General features: G+C 32.9%; 1 protein-coding gene across 4 annotated transcripts in view; it reads left to right on the top strand.

Moving 5' to 3' along the window:
* FAM135A (family with sequence similarity 135 member A) overlaps nt 1-21362 on the top strand; it is a 95632-nt gene that overhangs the window by 37646 nt on the left and 36624 nt on the right. For 2 of the 4 annotated variants that reach the window (XM_037034272.1, XM_037034274.1), the window contains exons 5-11: nt 5459-5598; nt 5705-5775; nt 7194-7367; nt 12366-12492; nt 13148-13301; nt 17191-17268; nt 20619-20668. In XM_037034272.1, the coding sequence (XP_036890167.1) occupies nt 5459-5598; nt 5705-5775; nt 7194-7367; nt 12366-12492; nt 13148-13301; nt 17191-17268; nt 20619-20668 (794 nt within the window). The remainder of the gene's footprint in view (nt 1-5458; nt 5599-5704; nt 5776-7193; nt 7368-12365; nt 12493-13147; nt 13302-17190; nt 17269-20618; nt 20669-21362) is intronic. The other 2 variants (XM_037034273.1, XM_037034275.1) reach the window with 1 other exon arrangement.

The following is a 21362-nucleotide window of genomic DNA, read 5'->3' as shown; positions in this document are numbered from 1 at the left end:
TAGCTTGCAGGTAGGGTCAAGTCTTAGACTCCTTATAGTTCTTAAAATTCCAGAGAAAATTCTTGTCTGTTTCCTTCCTGGAGAGTAACACTATAACTGCCAGATTTTTAGAGCCCAATAGAGGAAGAGTTCTACGAGTCTCTGCATCCAATGTTCAGTATGCCTATATTCTCAGTTCTGCATCCAGTATTCAATATGCCTATATTCTCTATTCCTGATGAATTCCAGTTCAGAGGACCTCTGTTTTATCTTCTTCAAGGAATAAACCTTCAGACTTACACCAAGGTGAAAGAAAGGCAGCAACCTAGTGGCATGTAGGAGGAGTGAGTACATAGGTCTTTGCTGATAGGTTTACCTTCTCAATTAAGTATTGCTTGACTTTCTGTTTAAAATTGCTACCTTTCTTCTTTCCCCTATGTTCTTCATAGTACTTATTTTTTATTTATTTTCATTCTCTTTTGCCCCTCCCATTGAGGCCTGTAAGCTCCATCAGGTCAGAGGATTTTATCTCTTTTATTTTACTTTTTATCTCCAATACTTAGAAAGTTCCAGGCTTCTAATAGGTAGTTAATAAATATTTGTTGATTGAATAAGTGAAAGAATAACTGGGAGGAATTTGCACGTTTTTTGCCCATTGCCCCAAGTTTGAGAATAAGATTAAAGAGAAGTTTGTTACCTCTAAGTCATTGGTACATTTTTTAGCTTTAATTATTGATGTTAATTGAGAATGTAGATAACTTTCACAGACAGTTAATGATTGTCATTCCAAAGCAATTTAGAATATTTTTTTCTGTAGTTTTTTACTCTGTTCTAGAATCCTTTTTAAGGCATTTCTAATAGCAGTGTGCTTTTTTCCTGTCTGAGCATTTCTAGCACTCTCACTCAATAAATCTTGGATATATTTTGTTGGTAGAGGCAATGGAGTTTGCTGAAGAATTCCATGTAGAACATGGAAGAAAGAAAAATTAATAAAGACCACAGAGCTAGTAAGTGGCAGAACTTAACAACCCCAGCCAGTGGCTTCATAATCTATTCTTAACCTCTATACTGTACTTCTTCTTGGCCCGCCCCACAAAAAAGACTAAAAAGGGATGCCCCATGAGGTAGGAGTAAAACCAGAAAAATGCAATGTTCAGGAAGCCAAATTAAAGTAGTGTTTCAAGAATGAGGAAATATGCAGTTGTGTCAGATGCCAATTATAAGTCAATTAAGATGGGGTCTGAAAATTCACCTGTTGCATTTGTCAAAGCAGAAGTTGTTAGTGATCTTGGTAACAGCAGTTATGTGAGTCAAAGTCCAGTTAAAGTGTGAATTAATTCTTGTTGCATAAGGATTTACACACACACTTAGTTTAAAACAAAAAACGTTATCTCATAATTTCTTTGGGTTTGGAATCTAGAAATTGTTTAGCTACTTGCCTTGGGCTCTAGGTCTATTAAAAGGCTACGGTTATTCTTATGCAAATCATACCTTTAATTCTATTGTATTTAAACAGATCATCCCTGAGACTTTGTGGGAGATATTTACGAGGATGTGAATATTAGGAGGTGAGAATCACTGGGGACTGACCTGGAGACTGGCTATCACAAAATACGCCAGAGAAAGGGAGGTGAATTAGAGGCATTAAACACCAAAAGATCTTCTGAGGAGTTTTCCAGAAAAGGGAGCAGAGAAATAAGGAATTTGTCCAGGTATAACTGCAAGTTGATAAGCATCAGTAAGGAATAAAGAAGCTCCAGGCCCTGGGAGAAGAGGCAATAGCCCCTGCCTGAGAGGGCAGCATTGGAACAGCATCCTTGGAGAAGAGCATCAGGGAAAGTCACTTTTTGAAGCAGTGGATTCAAACTTCACATTATCTGGGTGCTTTAAAAAGTCTACTTTTCATTGAAGAAAATTTCTTCCTCTTTTTAGCTTTTCTCTGATATATACACTTGAGTTTCTGGTCTCTTTGGTTTCCTTTATTTTACACACACACACACACACACACGGTGGTACCTTGGTACTTGTACCTTGTAATGAGTTTTGAAACCAAAAGTAGCAAATGATGAAGTATTTTCTCTTGCGGTGTGGCGTCGTAACTCATACAAGTTCTAGCAAGTGCGATGAGTCCTGAGCAAGCACCAAGTGCTAAAACATTTTTTTTCTCATCAAAATGTGATGAGTCCAGGGTTTGACAAGTTCTGAAGCCAACAAATACTGAGGTATGACTGTGTGTGTATGTACATAAATATTGTGTGTGTGTGTATGTGTGTGTGTGTGTATAAATCTCTCAAACTTAGAGAAAAGTTATAGGTATGGGACAAAGAACTTTTTTCCTGAATCATTTAAGAGTAACCATTTAAAGGTAACTTGCTAACATGATGCTTCATCATCCCCAAATATTTCCGTTTATATTTCCTACAACAAGAATATTCTCTTATATAGCCCCAATAAAATCATCAACACCAGTAAATTAACTGGTTCATTATTACCATCTTATCCTCATACCCATTCAAGTTTTTCTAATTGTGCCAACAAAATCCTTTCATAGCAAAAGGAAACAGTATAGAATCATGCATTGTAATTAGCCATGTCTCTAGTCTCCTTTGTTCTGGAACAGTTCCTCAGCCTTGACTTTGATGACCCTGGCACTTTTGAAGACTAATATAATCCTGTTAATTTGTAGAATGTTCTTCAGTTTGCATTGGTCTGAGATTTCCCCATGATTAGATTCAGGTTATGCACCTATGACAGGAATATAGTCATCCCTCGCTATATCACAGTTCACTTATTGCGGCTTCACTGTATTGCAGGTTTTTTTTAAAAAAAAATACATATCTAATTCTATATCACGGAGTTTTTGCTACCTGGATTTTGCAGTATACTATACCCATGTAGAATTTTGTATGTTGTTAAAATTATGTAGGTTTGAGAGTGTAGAAAGTGTTTGAACATATGAAGTGTTTATAAGAGTGTGGGAAAGGTTTATAGGAGTGTGGGAAGAGTTTATAAAGCCTTAAAATATATATAAATGATAAAATAAATATAACGCCGCTACTTGGCGGATTTTCACCTATCGCAGGGGAGTCTCTGGACCATAACTCCCATGATAGGTAAGGGATCACTGTATCTCAGAAATGATGCTGTGTTCTTACTATATTCTCTCAGGCTTTACTATGAAGTTACTCCTTTTCTCTTTGTAATTATTAAGTATCCTGTTACTTACCAAACTCCTCATTTGTTTATTCACTTATTTATGGACTTCTGGATTTCTGTATTGTTTAATGCATATTAGTACATTACTATCATAATTTATTTTTATCTCAGTTCATCCCAGATATGACTGAGGGTAGCTTCTTCAGAGCTAGCTTTTATGTGTTTGTGATATATTCCATCATTCTTTTAAGTACTTCCTTACTTTCTGGTATGAAAAGATGGCCCAAACTTTTCTTGTCCTGTCTGTGCCCCAGCTGTGGAGTCAGTCATTTCTCCAAAAGCCTTGATACTTTTTAGTGGATAATAATATCCAAAACCAGTATTTGGGGCTGTCCTATTCCCAGGCCCTTTAAGTAGACAGAGCTAGTGAGTACATGTATAGACATAGCATGTATTAACACATGCATATACAAATTTACATCTGTCTTTATTTAAATATATAGTGAAAACCATGAGTTCACATCAGTATTTCTAATTTTAACCCAGTACTATACGATTCATTCTGTATTTGTATCTTCTTTCCATATGTATACATTCTTTCTTGGACAGTAAGGAACCTGACTTTCATTACCTTTAATGTATTTTATTTAATCAATCCCTTATATGCTAGTACCATGTCATTATTCCCTGCCCCTCGGGGCTACTTGGGCTTTAGCACCTCATGCCAGGTTACTCTCCTATGTGGACACCCTACTTACCTTACTTGGACTCAATTAGATGTGTCCGACTGCCCACATTCACCCTCTCTACCATATGGAAGTTTTTTTCATCTCTTTTGGACTCCTACATGCTACACCATGATGCCCCTCCACAAGGACACCCTCTTTACCTAATCTGAGCTCCAGTCTCCCAGCTTAAAATGCCCTCCCATGCAGATGCCCTCTTCATCTTGCTTGGACTCCCAATCTGACAGTAAGTCACCCCTCTACCTCAATTGCTCTCTTCACTCTGCTCAGGTTCTGACACTTCACTCCAGGCTGCCCTTCTCACCAGGAACAGGCTCAGATATCAGACCACTACCCCATATGAACAGACTACCCTCCTGTTCCATTTGGAGTCTGGTGTCCCACTTTGGGCTTTCTGCCCCACAGAGATACCCCTTACTTAACATCTCCAGTTTCTTTGACTTTCTCATGTCATGTTATTTCTGGAGGATACAGAAATAAGACACCAGGTGGTCTGTTGGAATGACCCAACACGAACAACTCAGAGGGCAGACCAAACTTGATAGGTTAAGGACATGATCTTCTGAGACTGCTCTCACTTCAGACACCAGCTGCAAGTTCAGGGGTCCAAAAACTAACTTCACTTTTGACCAGCTAGCTACAAATTTAGGGTTCCTATTACCCCTGCCAGTTTGATAAGTCACTAGAATAAGTCACATAATTCAGGTACTCTACTTATCTGACAGTTTTGTTATATAGCAAAAAGATAAATTTAGAGCCAGCCTAAAAAAAGAAATGCATAGGGCAAGATCTCGAGGATCACAGATTTGTGAGGCTCTGTTATTCTATCTCCTTGGCGTCAGGATGCATTACGCTCCCAGAAAATTGATATGTGACAAAATATAAGGTGTTGCCCACCAGGGAAGCTCAGCCAAGCTTCAATGTCCAGAGTTTTTATTTGTGTTTTGATATGATTGATTGCATCATCACACACATGGCTTAATCTCCAGCCCCTTTCCCTTCCCTGAAGGTTGAGTTTACATCATGTGGCACAAAGCCCTGGCTCTGTATCATATGGTTTGTCTTACTGGTGTGGCCAGCTCCCATCCTGAGTCTCCTTAGCATAAACTGTCTTGGGGCCCATGTTGAATAACAGAAACACTCCTGTCACTGGGAAATTCCTAGGGTTTAGAGATCACCTTTTGGGAATCAGGGACAACAGCCAGATTCTTTATTCCAGAGGTTTACAGGTTACTTACTTCCCAGCAACCAGGACAAAGGCCAACCAAATTCTTTACTATGCAAGCTATGGAAAACTAAATTATTTCTTCTGTAATATCAGTTTTTTACTTTAAAATACCTCTTTTGAGGTTTTCTTCTTACCTTCTCAGATTAAGATAAGTTGTACAACTTAATAGTGATTAAATGTACTTATCTATTCATTTTTGTTATAGAAATGAATAAATTTTCAGAAATGTTGTAATGCTACTATATAAAATTATATTGGCATTGGAGTAATATAATGAAATTTAGAATGTTTTATTTACTTGTAATATATTTGCCTTTTATCTGTCAATTATATATCTTATTTGTTTTAGGTATGACTTTAGCCTTTCCAACCTCAGTTCATGATTCTCTGATATGCAGTAAAACATTTCAAATTCTGTATAAAAATGAGGAAGTTGTTTTAAACAATGTTATGATCTTCAAAGTTAAAATGTTGTTGGATGAAAAGAAGGTAAATATCTCTTTGTATATATCTAGATAAATATTTTTGTAAAGTCTCAAGGCGTATTTCTAACTTTCCGTAAATATTTAAAAAATATTTTATAATTTCTCTTTAGATTGAAGAAACCCTTGAGGAAATGGGTTTTCTATTGTCCTTGGACCTATACTTTACAGATGGAGATTACTCGTAAGTAGGCTAATCAACTAAAAATATGTAGTTATTCATGACTTATCTGTTGATATTACATTCCTCATTTACTTCCTAGAATTCAGCCGCCCCCCCTTATGTTTTTGTTGTTGTTTGAGCTGTGGAAGTGAGCAACTCTATCTTCTGAGGGAGTCTCATGGGAATGGTTAGACCTACTGTTTTGTGCCCATGATGATTCCACAAGCTCCAGGTAGTGAAATCAGACAAGTTGAAGAAATATAAAACAATTTCCTAGTCTGTAGAAATTGTTCTGTTGATATAATAGCACTGCCATGAGGCATTTTACGTAACTGAGCTCTCTTCCACTTTATCACTGGCTAATATTTTTACTGGTGTGAGTGATGCCTTCACTAGGTGGTACTTTTTACATTGATACTCAGAGGATTATCAGGACTGATGACTCTTACACTTAGCAGTTGTTTCTAGTTCCTCTTGAGGGAATTTTAGAACTGCCCTGAACTTGCCCACACATCTGGACTTATATATTTTAGGGAGAAACCATGCATGTGTTAAGACGAGAATCAGAAATCCATTTAACAATTTTTGAAGGTTATTTATTTATTTATTTATTTCAAATGTACTTGTAGAAATACTTATTGAAAATTGTATCTAAATTAAGACTGCATGTAGGAAAACTGATTAAGCAGTCATATTACTGTAAGGTCTTTTTGAGTTGTCCATTTTGCTATCATGAAGGAATAAGAATTCTTTTTTCACATGGTGGCTACTGTTCCTCTATAATACTTGTTTATTACAAATTGTTCCTTACAGTATTCTTTTTTAAACCAAGTCAAAACTCTTTAAGTGAAGAGCTGAAATGAATAAGTAGTTTATTAGCTGTAGATAGTTATAATGTGCATATATGTGGGTTAAAATATATATGTGTGTATATATATTTTGCATATAATTTTCATGGAGTTGTTTTAGATATTTTGTATGTGTACATATAAGGACAGACTAAATATCTATAACAAAATATCTGCCAATGCTTAGCTTGTCTTTTTGAAGCATTTAATAACAAAATTTTCTAGAGTAAAAATAATTTTAAATATCTTTTAGGATTTATTTTAATCAGATTTTGCCTATTTGTACTGCAGTCTTATAATAACATTTCTCTGGAAAAAATTTAGTATAAAATGAGATTAATTTATAAAGGATTAAAAAGAACTCATTTTAGTGGGATGTTAGTGAAAAAACAATCCATATCATAGAGAAATCTATAGGTAGGATCTTGTTGGATTTTATAATGCAAATATGATGCTTTAAAAATTATTCCTATTATTAGTTTTTAAAAAGTAATAGTATAACTAAATGTTTGAATAGATTAAACTGCTTTACAAGGTATTGGTCCTTATGAAATATTCTGTACTTATATTTAAATATATTGCTTTTTATAGGACAGATGACCTGAATGCCTTGCAACTTATAAGTAGCCGAACACTGAAGCTGCATTTTAACCTCCATAAAGGCCTTCATCATCATGTTAATGTTATGTTTGATTATTTCCACCTTTCTGTTGTGTCTGTTACAGTCCATGCATCCTTGGTTGCACTACACCAGCCATTAATAAGGTAAATGTAACCTATACCCTGGTCCTTATTAATGTGATATTTTTATTTTTACAGTAAAAACATATACTTCAATAAAGATAACAAATAGTAAAGAATTTCTGCACTCATAGTTATTTAATACTTTTATACTAAAAAATTAATAAAACTTAAGAGAATGGGAACATTAGATTGATAACTTTTTAATTACAGAAATATGGAGCAATCATTGTCAGATAAACTGACTAAGAAAAATAATGCAGCCTGGAAATAACCATAAAATATTACTTAGTCTGTGTTTTTATGCAATGCTGTGCTATAATTCATCCTACGGAAAAGTATATTTTTCTTAGTTTTTTGTTTGTTTGTTTGTCTCTGGATTGACTAGTTTTATCTTCTTAAATCTATGCTGTACAGTAGTTCTTGTTTTCTAAGTCATTAACCAATTTTATACATCTTGACTAAATCTTTTAAAATTACTTTATGTATATCATTTTAGCTTAAAAGTACATAAAGTTCAGGATCATAATAAATGCATTGGAGCAACTGCAGGCCATAAGCTTTGCCTCCTTGCACAACTGAAAGAAGAATAGCAGTCAATTTAAAAACAAAAGCAACCAGAACTGCCAGAAAATTGAATTATATGGAAGTCCAACAACCAAGGAGTCAAAGAAGCAACATTCATCCACACTGGTAGGAGGGGCAGAGAGGACACACATGAAGGCCAGTGGACTGGGCAGCCCCATATTCATGTGCTGATAAACTATGAGGAACAACTGGGGAGCAAGACAGACCATGCAACCCAGGGTTCCAGCCCAAGAAAATAAACCCTCAGAATCTCTAGCTGTAAAAACTTGTGAGGGTTGCAGCAGTAGAAGAAACTGCCAGTCTCTCAGGAGAGTCCATTCAAGGGGCCCATGGGGTTTGAGAACGTACACAAACCCACCCACCCAGGAATCAGCTTCTGGAAGGGTGCAGTTCGCTTGTGGGAAGTGGGAGAAGTAACAAAGTGGGGCAAGAGCCAAACAAATGACGTTGTTTTTTCCCTTACCCCTCCATATAACCTCTGCCTATAAAAACCTGTGGCAGTTACAGCAGTGAAAGAAACTGCCAGTCACAAGAGAGTCCATTTGAAGGACCTAGAACATACACAAACCCACCCACTTGGGGAATCAGCACCAGTGCAACACCTGAAAGGGTACCACTCAGTTGCATGAGGTGGGAAAGTGACAGTAAAGCTGGACAAGACTGGAGCAAGCAGCACTGTTTCCTCTCTGACCCCTCCCACACATATAGCACCACAGCACAGTGAAGTGGGTTGCCCTGCCCTGGCCAATACTAAGGCTGTGAACATAACAGGTGCACCAAGACAAAGAAAAATGGCCCAAATGAAAGAACATTTCAAAACTCCAGAAAAAAGACTACTAAGCAACAAAGAGATAGCCAGCCTATCAGATGCAAGTTCAAAACACTGGTAATCTGATGCTTGCAGAATTGGTTGAGTATGGACATAAAATAAAGGAAGAAGTGAAGGCTATACAAAGTGAAATAAAGAAAAAATGTAAAGGGAACCAACAATGAAGGGAAGGAAACTAGGACTCACATCAGTGATTTGGAACAGAAAAAAGAATTAAACATTCAACTTTAACAGCAAGAAGAAACGAGAATTCAAAAAATGAGGAGAGGCTTAGGAACCTTTGGGACAATTTGAATTGAACATTTGAATCATAGGGATGCCAGAAGGAGAAGAGAAAGAGCAAGAAATTGAAAACTTAATTCAAAACATAATGAAAGAAAACTTTCCCAATCTGGTAAAGGAAATAGACATAGAAGTCCAGGAAGCTCAGAGAATCCCATACAAAAGGAACACACCAAGACATATCAAAATAAATTGCCAAAAATTAAAGATCAAGAAAAAATCCTAAAAGGATCAAGAGAAAAGAAGAGAGATACCTACAAAGAAGTTTTCATAAGACTACCAGTTCATTTCTCAAAAGAAACCTTGCAGGCAAGAACAAGCTGGAAAGAAGTATTCAAAGTGATGAAAAGCAAGGACCTACATCCAAGATTACTCTTGCCAGCAAAGCTATCATTTAGATTGGAAGGGCAGATAAAGGGCTTCCCAGATATGGTCAAGTTCAAGGAGTTCATCATCAGCAAGCCCCTTATTATATGAAATGTTAAAGGGACTTACCTAAGAAAAAGAAAATGGTAAAAACCATGAACAGTAAAAGGACAAGAAACTCACAGCTCTCAACTGAACCCAAAGCAAAAGGAAAAACAAACAGAACAGGAACAGAATCATAGAAATGGAGATTACGTGAGTTATCCACAGGGAGGGCATAGGGGGCCAATGGGGGAAAAGGTACAGGAATAAGAAGCCTAATTGGTAGGTACAAAATAGACGGGGAGGTAAAGAATAGTATAGGAAATGGAGAAGGCAAAGAACTTATATGTACGATCCATGGGAACTTCAAGGGTAGGGGAGGAATGCTGTAGGGAATGAGGGTACCAGGAGAAGGGGCATAAAGAGAAGAAAAAAATGGACAAACTGTAATAGCATAATCCATGAAATGTGCTTTAAAAAGATGCATTTGAATAATCACTTTTTCTTCCCTCTTCCCTGGGGAGATGGAATTTTCTCCATTAAAGTAAAAATACAAATCAGGCTCTAGTTTTTACAATAAAACATCATCCTTATGGTATGGGCAATATGTGGACACTTTTCAAATTAGTAACCTACATGAAAAAGATACCAAATTCATTTGATTTTTGAACTTTTTATAATTTCTAATACAAATCTGATTCTAACAACTGATACTAGGGATGATGCTTAAATGTTATGTTAAACTAATTTATCAGAAAACTAGGTAATAATGTAGAATTATCCTCAGAAATTTATAGAAGACCAACACAATTTAACATACTGCCCACAAGTAAGAGCCTCCTGTGGCATATTTTTACATTGCTTTAAAAACTGAGAATTTCTTCCATTGGGTTTTCACATGGTCTGTTTTAGAGCATGGAGCCAGGAAGAAATCTGTTTGATGACTTTCTTTGCCTTATTCTCTAGTAAGATCTTATTGTTTTGACATGTTCGTCTCATCTGTTAGGACTTTGAGAGCTTGTTCTCAGTTACTATAACTTCCATAAGTAGAAAAATGTCCCTATTGTGTATTATTTTATGATAAACGTCTTTAAAATTTTTTAGATGTTTATTGAATAAATTAAAACATAATAACAATAACTGAATATAACTTTTCTGACAAGAAAATGCTTTTTGAAATATAACTTTCAAATAAGTACTGTTTAACATTTTGTATGAATTACATGTTTTAATGATGTTTATATATTTATAAAATATATTCCTTTGGTTTTCTGAGTCTCTTATTTTGTAATTTTAATAAGAATCAACCATTCCTTTTTCTTTATAGCACTGACTTAGTTTTGCTTCTGAAAACCATGCAGTTCATAGAGGTTAGCTCAGATTATTAATGTTGCTTCCTAAGGTTCTGAATAAATAGAATAGTAATAGTCATATCAATAATTCTAGTGAGTTAAGTGCATGCTGCTTCTTGTAATGCAGCAGTTTTACCACAGACTGGTGGGAGAAAGGGACAGTTCATCTAGAGACTGTTTGCTGGAAGAAGACCTTTTTGGCTCAAAATCAGAAGCCAAGAGAATTAAAGTGTGACTGGTTGGTGACTGGGAAAGCAAATACAGTGCCAGCAACATCTGAGGTTCTGTTCTTTGCTTAGCTGCCATGGGCTGCGATGTATCCTCTTTTGCTGCTAGAATTTTATCCTGACTGAAGCAACATCTTTCCCTGACTTTCTTTGCCTGTAAATGAGAGATTGGAGAAGGGAAGCAAGGAAAAGTTAAGGGACAGCTTTTTCTAGTGGCATGCTGGTAGAGGGGTCATGTTAAAGGTAATATTCCTCATTATTTATGCATCAGTAAGTTTTTCCTGAAGTTTTATTAATAGATGGATTTTTTAAATCCTTTAAACAAAATGAGAAATTTTAAATTTACAATGTTATCTTTTTCTTTTAAAACAGTTTCTATGATTAGCCCAACTACAAACATTTAAGTCAATTATGTAAAGGAAATGGGGTTAGGATTTCTTTAATAGCTTGTTTTTCACATAAGCTGTTATATTTGAATTCTTTTCAATAGAGCTTTATAACAATTCTGAAGCAAGTGGAATTTACCATTGACTTACAACTCCCTCCTTTCCTGGGGATTTTGATTTTGCAGATGAAGGCTGCTCTCTGCTTATGGCAAAATTGGTTTACTTTGCTATTTTTTCCCATTTTCCAACTGCCAAACAGTCCAAATGCTTTGGCCTACTTATAATTAGCTAGTACTTCATCTCAAATAATATTATGTATGATTTTTAAACTTTTAAATAGAACAAGCTTCTTATTCTATAGAATTTATGATTTATTAATGTAATATTAATACATCAACATATAGTATGTGATTGAAATGGTACCTTGAAATACTTACAGAAAATATTTAATAGAGGTCATAGCTGTATAGTGAAACAGACGATAATATCTTTTTTTGAGAAATAAAGGCAACAAATTTAGTAATTTTTCTTTTGCTACATCTAATATGGGAGCTCTTTACTTTTGTTATGTAGAATCTATATTTGATTGTGTTAACTTTTTAAAGTAGGTAGCTAGTCCTACAGATCCGTATTTCCAAATTAAATCTTGACCCTCGTTTGTCATTTAGCTACTCTGTAATTTCACCCAGTTTTATCTTTATGATCCTTTGAGGCTCCCTGAAACTTGATCATAAAGAAGTACCCTCAAGCATCTAGTCTTAGTTGTTTTTTAATGCATATTTATTGTGTCATTCATAATAATTCAAATAATTATTAAAGGAAGAATTACTTAGGAACACTTTAGAAATAATCTTGTAAAACCCTTACTCTTTGCTCTATTCCATCTTTTGTAAACATTTAACATTCAAGTAGACTGTCTTGACTATAATATGTAATATTTATTTCTCCAGCTTTCCTCGCCCTGTGAAGACTACTTGGTTAAATAGAAATGCACCAGCACAAAACAGAGACTCTGTGATTCCTGCCCTTGAAAGCGTGGTCTTTGGTATTAACTACACAAAACAGTTATCACCAGATGTAAGAACTGATATATTTATAAATTCTTTCTTCTTTCTTATTTCAAATGAAATAATTTTTAATGTTTTATCTGTGAGTGTGATATTTCCTTTATTATTGTTTTGAGCTGAACCACCTAATTAAATAAGATCTTAACAAATTGGTTGGTTCCAGTTTATTTTGAAAACTTAACCAGGTATTTTGATATTTTTATCATATTTAATGATTAGAGATTTTTGAAATCAATGCCTTTTTAAACTTGTTACTGGAACCTCTTGTTCTCTTAACAGAAATATTAGAATCATTATTGTAAAGAACAATTGACAGAGCTGAAACCCAACTTGGAATAGTACAAGTATAGCCATTAACTCCTCTAAAAGGAGAAGCGACTCGTGCTATAAAAGCACAGAGTCTGTCCCTTAGTGAAATGTAATTTGAACCTCAAAATTTAAAAAATCCCCTATAACTGAAATTACTAGAGTTGCATTTCTATGTTTAAATTACTTGTATTAACAGGAGCAATTCCCTAAAATACTGCTGAATTTCTTACATATTTTAGAATAAATGTAATTAGTAAATGATTAGGGTTTTTATTTTATTTGTCTGAGTTTCAAGTGCAATATTTTTAGATTTTTGTTACTAACACTCTGTATCCCAAATCTGTTTCTTTGTTTAGGGTTGCAGCTTCATTATTGCAGACTCCTTTCTACATCATGCTTATCATTTTCATTACACACTTTGTGCCACATTGCTGCTAGCCTTCAAGGGATTGCACAGCTACTTCATTACGGTAACAGAAGAGATTCCCTCTTGTCAGAAGCTAGAAATAGGTATGTGAAAGGTAGCCAGACCTGTCCTATTCAAGTAATTCTCTTCATTCTCCTATTGCTAGTTACCTGCTTTGACATAGTTATTCTGTACTATAACTGTAATATTTATGTGCTTCACTTTTACTTCTCTCTCAGTTTCATCTTTTTTGACCTTTGGTAATTTCTGCAATTAAAAATTCGTGATATTGAGAAACATGAGGACTAACTTCTTGGTGCTAAGTTTGGAATTAGTCTTTTGATAGATTTTTTTTTATAAAAGCGTATCTCCATATACTACTATTCTTCAAACATAAACACAAAGCATACTGGAAAGCAAATTATCTGTAGAATCATGGGAAGATAAATTAAATCCATGCTTCAAAATATTTCACTATCTAAGAAGAGTGTAGCTATTTGAGATTTTTATATACATTTGGTTTTAAGTGATCTCAGATCCTGTTTCTTTTATTTCACTTCAGATATTAAGAACATTACTCAATTTTAACATTTTGTAAATGAAATCATTAAAAAAGTTAAACTTTAGTTATAATCCAACAGTAATATCTGCGTATATGTTATACTAGATGATAAAAAATCATATTGCCCTAATTTTGTATGTCGTTTATAGTTTGCAGAATTCTTTTATATATAATTTTACAAGTAACAAATTGTTGAGATTAGCAAGAATAAGTTATTTAAACTTTTAACAACAGTTTTTTAATAAACTTTTATTTTAATATATCAGGTTATAGCTCACCATAAAACACATTTTAATCATCTCTTCAGAATTATTTTTATTTTTATATATTTGAATAAATCAGGGATTACTTTCTAAGTTTTACTTAAATTAATCAGGGTACTTTAATTCCTTGTTTCTTAAGAATGTCAGTCTTTTAGCAATATTGATTCATTCAGAAGTAGTCAATTACTGAAAAAAATTGTTAGGTTTCAGATTAATTAGCCTATTTTTCCAATTACCTATTTTGGGACACAAAAGTATTGTAAGAAAGTATAATAATTTGTACCTTACTTAAATTCAGCTGTGAGAAAATCCTGGCTATTGTGCCATTGCCTGTTACCAACTACTGCAAAGGGTTTGATTAATAATAGTTAAGTTCACACTTTTTTGACTTAACAAGAAACAGATATCAATTGATTTTTTACAATATTTGCAACAAAAATCCCAATATACACACAGATACACAACCAATAGTAAAGTATATTTGTTCCTTTTTTTTGTTTGTGTTCTTCCTAAAAACAAACATGGGAGTGTGGAAGTCTTTTGATTTCTATCCTCTGATATTTTTTTCCTTGCTAATAATATTTTCATATATTTAAAATCCTTCTATTTCCCTTAGGAAAATCCTGTAGGAAAGTACTACCCAAATGTAAACTTTTTAAAATGTTTTTTTTTTTGAATGATAGAATTGTTTGTAGGATAGACTAGTTTAGGCTGTCAACCTCAGTTAATGGAAAAATTATGGTCCATATATTTTTTAATTTGGTTCTTTGAACTCAAATATATTTTCTTAGGAGACTTATATAGTAAATTTTGGTTAATTCAGATTTTATGACCAGACCACAAAATTAGTAAACCATAATATTAATGAAGGACAGTACCGTGCCTGAAAAGTAGTATTAGAAAAAGTAGTGATGTGAAACTTGGAAGCTGTCTGTACTCATATTTTTACAAGAAAATTTGTTAATAGTTTTGATGTCAAATGCTTTAGTAGAATTCATGGAGGCTTTAGCTTGTAGTGCTTAAGAGTGCGAATTTGGAGTCATTGCTGTCATTTACTAGCTTTGAGATTGTATATGCAAAGTGGATTCCATTAGAAAGATAGGGAAATTAAAGGGAACCTGATGTGGTGCATGAGTCTGGCAGGAAAGGTGAGGACATCAAAAAGAGAGAGGGTGTAAAACAGCTCTAAAAGTAAGACTTCTTAATGGTATAATTCCCTAATCATTAGGGATCTCAGTCAGGGGTGTCCAACCTTTTGGTGTCTCTGGGCCACACTGGAAGAAGAGTTGTCTTGGGCCAGATATTAAATACAATGCAACATGTAATCACAAAAAAGAATTCATAATGTTTTCAGTAAATTCGTGATTTTGTGTTGGGCCACATTCATAGCCATCCTGGGCCACAGGTTGGACACCCATCAATGTGTCAGGTATTGAGCTAGGTCCTGTGGAAAGGACAGAGTCTCTGTCTTTCTCTCCTTCCCTTACTAAGTAATGAGCTCAGCATGGCATTGAATTAAGAGAAACTCACGTGCAAGATGGGATTTCTTGTGATTTTAATGTAGAGAGTTGTATATGAGATGGGCCTCTGTAACCTGGATAAGGAAGATATCTGTCAGCATTTAATGTGCAAGTAGATATATATTGCAAACGAAAAAACACATAAACCACATATTAACTTAAAAAATATTTCTCTTTAAAAGGAAGTAATGTTTAAAGAAAACAAAAATCTCTTTTCAGAGGCAAAGATTTATTTCAGATGGACAGAATTAGCACTTTATTGCTAATTTATTAATCTCACTTCAGCATGATCATTTATTTATAAGGTTTTTAATTTTCCCTTAGGTAAAGATTGCTTATTTTTGTTATATATTACTTTGGGCTGCTGTATATAATGTAGAGAATTTCATATTTTTTAAAAGAACCCTTATATTTCATTCCAAGAGTTTGTTTACTAAATGAACATCAACTTTTTTCCAAATTATTTGTTTGATATATTTTATCAGAAAGTAAAATTATAGCAAACCTAGACTTTAATAAGTAAACAATTGCAATTGAACAAAACTAGTAGTACCCTATTCATAGTACTTACTCAAAATATGTTTGTTGAATGAGTGAAGGAAGGAATAAAACAGCACAATACAGTTTTTATTGTTGCCTTAAAAGTACTTAGGCATCATTACATAGCTTATAGCAGTTTCCTGGGGATTTTTAAAATCAGGACTCGTTTTCAATAAGTATTTATTATAGTACTGTGTGGTGTTCTTAAACTTTTCACTACTATTTATATTTCCTGTTTATTGTGATTCAGTTTATTCTTGAATGCATCTTCTAGGAAAACATCTAAAAATACTGTTAACTATCCAAAATAAAACTACTACATATTGTTAGCTATTAATATTAGTATTATTTTAATTATAGCAAAATTAAAATATAGGCGCTAGATAATACTTCCATAAAACACTGTTGACTGAACATTATATTCACTAGTTTTAATAAGTGGACATAAAGTAATTCTTGATTAAAGGATGTATTTTATTTCTTTCTACTATTTAGCATTTTCTTGAGTTTTCAAATAATTTATTTAAAAGTCCTAAACTCCACCATGCTTTGAAAAATGTATCTAAAATCTACTCTGTCTTTTAAAATATGCCTTAAATTCCTTTCTGCTTTTGCCTTTTTATTTTTCTTCTAGATGAATGATGTACATTTTTTATGGCATATTGTTAAATATCGGTTTGCTGCAAGGAGCTCTTTCTGAAAATGGGAGTCACAAATTCTGGAATCTGGGCTTCGACAAGTGTTGTAATATTTCTGGGCCCCAGTATCTACACTTGTAAAAGCAAGGGTTTGACTTAGCTGATCTCTGAGATCCCTGCCAACTCTAAAATCCTGAGTCTGAGAAATTAAAACAAAAATATAGATTATGAAATTTTGAGTGGTCCATACACTTAGATAGAAAAGAGAACAAAGCAATATAAACTTGAATGTACATCATTTGTAATTCTAATAAGCTGATTAACTAACTCAAAAATTCTGCTTTAGTGTTCTAATCTAACTACACTATCAGATCAATGCTAAGTCTATTAATAACAACTTGGAAAATTCTAGTAAATTTTGTTGTAAAAGGAGTATAGTAACTAGTGCTATGTGCAATCCTTATAACTAGCCAAGGCCAACATGCAGGTCCTTTATGAGCGCCTTCTCAGAAGAAAACAGCCACGAACCCAGAAAGACACCTGTCTAGGTATGTTTACAAACAAATAGGTTAAGTAAATAATCCCTTTTAATTAGTATGGAATTTTGCTTTAAATTAATGTCAAATTTTATAAATATGTATTTATTTATATATTTCTTACTGCCCTTATTTAAGAACTTTGAGAATTTGGTATGTAAGTAAGCTTTGGTTAATTTCTTAATGTGTACACAATAACATTGAAGTTTCTTTTTAAAATTAGAAAGAGCAAATGAGAAGATTTCCTTTAGCTCTTTCTGTATTCTTTTTGAGTTCCCAAAACAGCACTTTTTGGAAACCATGTTTATTGTGAGAATTAGATGGTATTGTGATACGGCCTTAAAATTGTTCAAAGTCAGTTTATCTTTGGGTAGGGCTTAATGATAATGAAATGTGGTTTAAAAACTGAAGTTAATATATGTTATAGAAGTAAAGAAGAAACATCTTCAGTGTGGTTTTGTTTTTTGTGTCAATTTGCATTTATTTTTTATTCTAAATTTAAAAAGCAGAATAGTATCAAGTCACCTCTATCCAGATATTTTACATATTGTAAAAGAAATGTTTTAATCACATAACTTTATTGATATATTTCCTTATACATTTTAGACTGTTGTTCTTGAATAGCAATAGAACTTAATTTACCATCTTTTCATAAGTATAATTGAAAGTTATTAATCTGCATCAAATAGATCATCACAATTCCATTTTTAAGAAGATAGGAAAAGCTATAGAAATTAAAATAAAATCATAGTGTGTCTTAGTTTTTAGGAATGTAAACAAAAGGAAATTAAGGAGCCAAAATCTTTTTAACATTTCTCAGATGGAAACTAGCTCAGAATATTTAAGTTCGGTCAATTTTCACTAAAACTTAAGAGAGAAACTGATTTTCTTATCAGGAAGAAATGATAAAAGTTGAAGATGTATTATAATCATTATTTTGGAATATAATTTTGTATTTTTCTATAAAGCAAATGTAAAAGAATTTGATTGTGGTCATTTGTGACATCTGTTAGTGTTCTTTTTAGCAATAAAAATATACTTCTCCCCCAACAAATTTATAAAAATCTATAAAAGAATAAGTGGTTGAACTGAAAAATACATATATACTACTTCTCATTTAAACTATTGTACTGTCAGCCCATCAATTTACATGTGAGCACTCTAAATAATTTTATAGAATGCTGCTTTATGTAATAAGACCTATATAAAGAAAGGCCCAGTTTTATTTGGGTAGGAAATGACTTGATTGAAAACTAAAGTGTAATGAATTAAATTATACTTTTATTAATATTTTATTAAGTAATACATCTATTAAGATATCTTTGATTTTTAATAGCATTATATTGGCATTTTCTGAGCTATGCTATAAATATTGGTTGAATGAGTGAGTAGATAAATGGATGGATTTAGAAAATAAGGTACATTTTACTCTTTGACATAGCAACCCCACTTTTGTTAACCTATTATCATTGAAATAAGAGTGCTAGTATGTAAAGATAGGTGTACAAGCATGTTTACTACAATATTGTTCTTAGTATCAAAACACTGAAAACAAAGATAAATGTCCATTATTTGGCAAAGAATGGAATGTAGAAGAAATTATGAGGCACTCAACACCAAAGAATATTATGCAAGCCATTTAAAAAAATGCTTTAGGGCTGTTTACCATATTTCCATAGAGTACTGCTGAGAGAAAAAGGTAAATTGCAGAAAGTGTATGAAATACAATCTCATTTTTGTAAAGCAGTGACTAAAGAACTCATATATATATTTGAAAAATGTGAAAGGGTATGTTCTAGACTATAATCTTGGATTAGCAGGAGGAGATAAAATTAATAATTTTATGTAAGGTAATGATCACTTTTATACATTTTATAGTTATAAAATTATATAGGTATATGTTACATTAAGAAGAAAAATTAATTAAAATAGAATTTTAAACTCAGGTAACTACTAAATGATTTTTGAAATCATTTGAGCTCAAAGAGTTTGAAGTTAAGTTTTGCATTTAAACATTCTTTAAGATGTCATTTATGTTGAAGTAATTCTTACTACCCATGATGCAAGTGTACCAATTTATGCATATATTAATAGATCTTATATGTCAAAAGTAGAAAAATGTATAAAAATTCAATCACTGATTTATCTCACAATGAAATGATGTATGAAATCTTAGCAGATTTTGGTAGTTATCAATGGGTTGATCAAATTTGTAATGTATTTCTTGGTACATTTTAGTAACTATAATTTTATTTATATAGTTTGTGAGTTACAAAATAAATGTTTTCTACTGGTTTTAGTTACCAATAGACTCTCTGTTGTTCACATCATAGCTTGGTTACATTTACCACATAATTGTAACTTTTTATTTTATTAAATGTAAATGTTTATCATTCTTTTTATCAAGTAGTAACATTCATTCTGCCTTGAGATAGCGAGCTGATGAATGAACTCGGGGACGTCACAGAAAGTATTCTTGTCTTTGTGTTAGAATGATCAATTACGTTCTCTTTGAGTAACACGACAATGGAATTTTGTGTGGTCACAAGTATGCTGTTATAGTTCTTTTAGGAGAACTCATTTTGGTTTGATTTCTGATTAAAAAATGAAGTATATCTAAATACGGTATTTCAAACCCTAGGGAAATTTTCTCCCCCCCAAAAAAAACTAGTAATTCTTTTTATTATGTTAGTTTCTATATCCTGTTGTATGTATTACTACTTTAATTGTAAATTAATCTGTACATCCTCTGCATAGATGGTTGTAGCATATATTAAATAAATCAGAATTAAATGGAAAAAATTGCCTCACTTTTAGACTTAAAGAAAACTGAATGTTAAACTGAATTAGAAACTTATTTTTTAATGAAAAGGGTTTTGTCATTTATTTGTATTAAATAGCCTATACTCCAGGTTATGTTTTAAGTACTTTTTGCTTATAAAAATTAATTTGACTTGGATTTTTTAGGAATACGTTTGTAAGAAGCAAGGGACATACACATTTAAGACAAAATACTAAGCTTTAGTGGAATTTACAACATGTGAAATGCAATAAAACCCAATTTTATGTTTTGTTGTTTCTGTGATGCAGATGTACAACTTACTTTAGGTATATAGTCAGTGTTTCTTGACTGTGTTAGCCTTTTGTGAGAACTGAAACACTAATAGAGCATATAATTTAATAATTACCTACATGATTAATGTGCATATGAAAATACATTATGTTGAAATTTAATTCACTAAATGTCTGGATATTTTTTAACTTTCTGATTTTAAAAGGCAATTTAATTTAATATGATTTCAAAAATAATTTTCAGATTTAACATTTAAATACTCTCTTTAATTACTCTTTAATCCTTTTAGAGGAAATGGATGTAGAAGCTCGGCTTACTGAACTATGTGAAGAAGTTAAGGTACTTAGATTTTTAAAATTGTGTTTTCTATTCTAAAATTGTGTCTAAGAAAACTTAATAATTAATTATCCTTCCTAATATGCAAAGACAAACTTTTTTTTTTAAATACTAAACGGTTATTTTATTTTATTTTTATTTTTTTTCAATTTTTTTATTTAATTATTTTTCAAGTACAGTTTTCTGTCTATTACTCCCATCCCAACCCACCCCCCATCCTCCCCCCTCCCTCCGATTTCCACCCTTCTCAGTTGTTGTCCATGTATCCTTTATATAGGTTCCTCTAAATCCCTCCCTTATTTCCCCTGAAATTCCCTCCTCTCTCCCCTCTGGTCACTGTCAGCCTGTTCTCTATTTCAGTGTCTTTGGTTATATTTTGCCTGCTTGTTTGCTTTGTTGTTTAGCTTCCTGTTAGAGGTGAGATCATATGGTATTTGTCCTTCAACAGCTGGCTTATTTCACTCAGCATAATGCTTTCCAGTTCCATCCATGTTGTTGCAAAAGATAGGAGCTCCTTCTTTCTTTCTGCAGCATAAAATTCCATTGTGTATATGTACCATAGTTTTTTGATCCATTCATTTACTGACGGGCACCTAGGTTGCTTCCAACTCTTGGCTATTGTAAATTGTGCTGCTATGAACATTGGGGTGCATAGGTTCTTTGGGATTGGTGTTTTAGGGTTCTTAGGATACAATCC

This window comes from Sturnira hondurensis, unplaced genomic scaffold (genome assembly GCF_014824575.4).
Source record: "Sturnira hondurensis isolate 20B ecotype Veracruz unplaced genomic scaffold, ASM1482457v3 Scaffold0022136, whole genome shotgun sequence".
NCBI classification, from domain to species: domain Eukaryota; kingdom Metazoa; phylum Chordata; class Mammalia; order Chiroptera; family Phyllostomidae; genus Sturnira; species Sturnira hondurensis.
This window is presented reverse-complemented; position numbering and strand designations above follow the sequence as displayed.